The 5,394-nt window shown below is 47.4% G+C and overlaps 1 protein-coding gene across 1 annotated transcript; it reads right to left on the bottom strand.

Annotated features, from left to right (window-relative positions):
- Nucleotides 1-2,690: 2,690 nt before the first annotated feature.
- LOC143863411 (uncharacterized) lies at nucleotides 2,691-3,602 on the bottom strand. The gene has a single exon (XM_077374076.1). It carries the CDS (start codon nucleotides 3,600-3,602, stop codon nucleotides 2,691-2,693), a length of 912 nt encoding a protein of 303 aa, XP_077230191.1.
- Nucleotides 3,603-5,394: the final 1,792 nt, after the last annotated feature.

Genomic DNA, 5,394 nt, shown 5'->3' on the forward strand with positions numbered 1-5,394 from the left:
CACTCAAACGCGGCCCAAAAGACTCCTTTCTTGGCAAGGGTGTCTGCTTCCGCATTGACTGATTTCCTGACATGGCGAAAAACTATTGAGGAGCCCTTAGCTCTGTCCTCTATTTCCTCTAAGAGAGGCAAAAATCGCCAAGGGGGAGAAGCGTTACCCGAAAGCCAGCGAATAACATTTAAGGAATCCCCTTCGACGATAATTTTGTCGCACTCTAGACGAGGCATCGAGAGAAGCCCGCTATGAACGGCTCGGACCTCTGCCTCGTTTGAGTCTGCCACTCCGATAGGCCCCGAGTAGGCCCAGAGGACTTCCCCTTTGTGGTTTCTACATAACCCCCCTACTCCTGCCATTCCTGGATTGCCGATAGACGATCCGTCAAAGTTAAGTTTCAGGGACCCCGGAGGAGGAGGAATCCAGGAGGGGAGGATTTTCACTTTGGTAGCCGATTCCAAGCATATGATTGACCATCTTTCCCAGAGGTCGAAAGCTGAAACAAAACGAAACAGAGGAAGGCTTCGAGCCCAGGATATGACCGCAGCTATCAACTGAATATAAATCCAATAGGGAGATCTAGCCTTCCCTTCAAAGATACGAGCATTCATCTCTTTCCACAAGAACCACCATGAGGCCAGGAGACACATCTTCCACAGCGTTCTGCCTTTCGTTTTCCAAGGAGTCCAGGCCCAACTCTGAATGAATTCAGCCATAGAGTTGGAGGGGACCCAACTGATTCCAAAACGAGAAAAAATAAGACCCCAAATATGGCGAGCAACCTTACAGTGTATGAAAAGGTGGTCAATGGATTCCCCAGCGGATAAACATAGAGGACAGTGATCTACCAACCACATTCCTCGTTTCCTCAAAAAATCCATAGTTTGAATGCGGCCCCAGCTAACCGACCACCCAAAGAAAGCAACTCTCGGAGGGCAAGATTGTCTCCAAACCGAGGAGGACACATGCTCCACTGAAGAAGGGATCAGATGGTTATAAAAAGATTTGACTGAAAATATCCCCGAAGGATTCCAAATCCAAATCCGACGATCTACGCCCGAAGACTTGATGAAGCAAGAATCCAATAAGGAGAGGAGGGCGCTGTAAGAGTTTAACTCCCTAACAAAGAAGTCTCTGCGAAACTTAGGATACCAAGCCACCTTCCCATGTTCCCTTACAAAACATTCCGATACCCAGGCCTCTTTCTGAGATGAAACGATGAATAAGTCAGGAAACATCACTTGAAGAGGATTGTCCGAACACCAAGGATCCTGCCAGAACCGAATCCGATCCCCCCTATATACTCTGAATCGGACGCCAGGAGCAAATAACGACTTCAACTTCAAGATGTCCCTCCAAGCCGTGAGACCTTTGAGTTTAAAATTATCAACCGAGTCCCAATGCCCATGATCTGAACCATACTTACTTCCAATGACCCGGACCCACAAAGAGGATTGTTCTTCGCCAAATCTCCACAGCCACTTGCCCATAAGGGCCTGGTTAAAACTCTGAACCCTCCTGATACCCAAACCTCCATTTTTAGTAGGCAAGCAGACCATACTCCATTTAATCAGGGAGACCCCCTTGGAAGACCCTGATCCGCCCCACAGGAAGCGTCTCTGAATTTGTTCGATGCGTTTAGCAACCGAGGCGGGACATTGAAAAAGAGATAGAAAATATATCGGCATATTGGATAGAACGGCCTTTATAAGCACCAATCTACCTCCTTTGGAAACCAACCGGCGCTTCCAGGTGGCCAAACGTCGCTCAATCCTTTGAATAATAGGAGCCCATAGGTTGTGTTTCGGTCGACCCACACCAAGAGGAAGACCCAGATAGGTTGCTGGAAAGACATCTAAACCACACCCCATAATTCCGGCGAAAAAGGATGCATCGCTCTCAGAAACGTTGATCGCGAACAACCGAGATTTTGCGAAATTAGATCTTTGACCCGAAACCATCTCATAACAACGAAGCATAGCTTTAAGGTTAAGAATCTGGGAAATGACCGGAGAACAGAACAGAAGAGTGTCATCCGCAAACTGAAGAAGCGATACTTCCACCTTACTCTTGCCAATAAGGAACCCTTGATATAGCCCCAACTCACTTCCTTTTTTCAGCAGTCTGCACAGTGATTCGGCCACAATCAGGAAAAGAAAAGGAGAGAGAGGATCGCCCTGCCGCAATCCTCTAGAAGATTTGAAGAATCCTTTTGCTGATCCGTTGATGAGGACAGAAAACCAGGCGGACGATAAGCAGTTCCGGATCCACCCTCTCCACCTACCCCCAAAGCCCATACGACCCATGAGAAAATCTAATGCTGCCCAATCCACTCGGTCATATGCCTTCTCCATGTCAAGCTTGCATAGAATGCCACCTTCCCCCTTCCTCCAATAATAGTCAATGGCTTCATTGGCTGTTAAAGAACAATCAAGGATTTGCCGGTTGCTTATAAAGGCACTTTGACAGACCGATATAATTGAAGGAAGAACCACTTTGATACGATCCGCCAGAACCTTTGCGAGGACTTTGTAAAGGCTGCCCACCAAGCTAATCGGGCGAAAATCCGAGCTTTTTGTTGCTCCTTCAATTTTTGGAATGAGGACGAGAAAAGTTGCACCTGTCCCTTTGTCAAGGATGGCTCCCTCAAAAAATTCTATGAAGAATCGAAGAATGTCCGATTTTACTGTTTCCCATCAAGTTTGAAAGAAAGCCAAACAAAAACCATCGGGTCCAGGGGCTTTATCTTTTGCCAGAGAAAATAGTGCTGATCGGATTTCCACCTCAGAGAAAGGGATTTCCAATCCGGCTGAGGCTTCCAGGCTTAAGCTAGCAAAACAAATGTCTTGAGGAATTGGGCGTAACATCCCATCAGCTGAGTATAAAGATCTGTAGAATTCAATAATTTCTTCAATAATTCGCTCCTTGTCAGATACAATCTCCCCCTCCACTTCTAAGGATTCAATTCTGTTCCTTCTTCTGCGAGCACTAGCCATGGCATGGAAGCAAGCTGTGTTTTTATCTCCCTCCAACAACCACTTGACTCGAGATCTTTGGCGCCAAGAGATTTCTTTAAGCATCAACAACTCTTTATGCTCTTGAATTAATCTTCCTTGTTGCTCATAATCCTCCGCCGAGGCCAAACCACTCTCTGCCAATGTATTTATCTCCATCAATCTGTCCTCAAGAATCCTCTTCCTGCCTTGGTCCACTTCTTTCTGCTCCTTATCCCACTCTTTTAATTTCCCCTTAATGAAGCGTAATTTTTTGCCTATAACTACGTCCCCTGGACCTTCAAAGACGCTTTCAGACCACCATCGGACTAAGAGAGCCTCCATTTGGGGATTTTCCAGCCAAGCTAATTCAAATCTGAAGGGGGGCGTGCCCCAGAACTCCATTTTAGGAGACAAAAGGAGAGGGCAATGGTCGGAAACTGAATGGGGTAAAGCCTGCTGATAGACTTCAGAAAGAATTGCCAACCAGTCACCCGAGAGAAGAAATCGGTCAAGCCGACTCCGGTTCGAACCTCTGGCCCAGGTGAAAGAGGAGCCACCCAAAGGTAAATTTGCGAGCTCGTTGATTGCGATGAAATCGGCGAAAGATCTCATGCCCGCAGTGACTCGCTGACCCCCAAGTCGATCTCTTGATCCTAGAACTTCATTGAAATCCCCCCCCGATACACCAAGGAGCGGAACATAGGCGTCGCGTCTGATTTAATTCTTCCCAAAAAAGACACTTCTCAAAGGATGACAAAGGACCATAGACGCCTGAGAAGAACCAGACTGAATTATCATTGCATTTTCGGAAAGCAACGGAGAGAGAGAAAACTCCACGCCAAACATCCGTGCTGTCCCACAAGACTGAATCCCAAGCCACCAAGATGCCCCCTGAAGCTCCTTTGGATGCTAAGAAAGCAAAATTCCAGTCAGTATTGAACCCCATGCTTCTCATATCTATGTTACGGATTTGCTCCATCTTTGTTTCCTGAAGACAAACAACCTCAGGGCGCCGATGTTTAACTAATGCTTTGATTTGAATTCTTTTCTCCCGAGAGCCCAAGCCGTTTATATTCCAGGATAAAATCTTCATTAACAACTGTATTCCAATGAATTCCTCCCCGCCCTGATACCATACTTTCTTCCTTTTTTCTGGGATGTGGGACCTTTGCTATGCGATCCAGAATCATAATTGATATCCGATTGAAGTCTCACCAATTCGCGCTCCGTGCGTTTCAGGTTTACTTCGGATATGGAGACTGGAGATGACACACCAGCGACCTCCCGTAGTTCTGCCGCCTTTATGCTAGACCTATATTCCTCAACGGGACCCGGAAATATTAGACCCAGATGAGAACTAATGTGCATGGTATGATCCACCATCAATTCAAGCACCTGTTGGGAAGAAACCAAGCCCGAGTCATTCCGTGGAGGGACATAAGAGAGTTCTGAGTCACAAGGCAGGGGCTGAAAATCCGCCTTGCTACACCATCTCAGTGGACAAAGATGGGAGAAACTTCCAAGCGATACCCTGACGAGCGAGCGAAAAGACCACTCCCTAACTTCACCAGAGAATAAATGCTTCATACCTCCCAAACCACTATAATCAATGATCACCTTCCTTTGCCCCACCTGGCACTGAATGAAGAAACGGTCATCACGAGAGATAAGGATACACCTACTCTTGTGACGTTGCAGACTATACCCCCACACCCGGTTGTCACCGAGCTCCTCCTCAGTCTCAGAATACGTGCGAGTAGCGCCCATTGTGCTTGAGTCGTGGAGGAGGCTCTCCTCCTGGTTCCCAGGGCACACCAGTGGAGAAGCCCAAAGGTCCTCTGAAGCAACTTCTCTTTCAGAAAATTCCATTGGACCCGAATCGGGCACGTAGATTACATCTACTCGAGAAGAGTCGCTGTGGTGCGGAGGGGATAAGGCTGAGATAATATCTTCAAAGCTGTTGACCTTAGAGTAAGGAGTAGCTGTTGCTGATGAGTCTTGAATAGGACCAGCTACACTGGACCACCTGTATGCATGTGGGGGACCCCCTTTTTGAAATTCAACATTTTTGCCAGGTGAGATGCTGCTAACCGGTGCCGCTTTCTGCGCACAATAGGCTGAATGTGAAGGAATCTCCGACTCCACCAACCCGACGACCCCAGCATTTATCTCCGGCACCGACAGCAATGCTGAGGCTTCATTGATGGCATTGAAGACATCATGGATTGCAGTTATGGGATGGTGAACTACTTCAGCTTCACTTACCCCTTCAGTAGGAGTATTTAAAGGAAGACCCAACTCTTCTTCGGAAACCATCTGCCCAGCCGGAGAAGGAGAGGAGATTTTTGCAGAGTTCGGGTCGTCGTCAACTCTTTCCCGGGAGGCTAGAATCCAACGAATTGTG

Source organism: Tasmannia lanceolata, unplaced genomic scaffold, assembly GCF_043159265.1.
Source record: "Tasmannia lanceolata isolate RefF3 unplaced genomic scaffold, GAP_Taslan_0.1 ptg000044l, whole genome shotgun sequence".
Classification (NCBI taxonomy): Eukaryota; Viridiplantae; Streptophyta; class Magnoliopsida; order Canellales; family Winteraceae; genus Tasmannia; species Tasmannia lanceolata.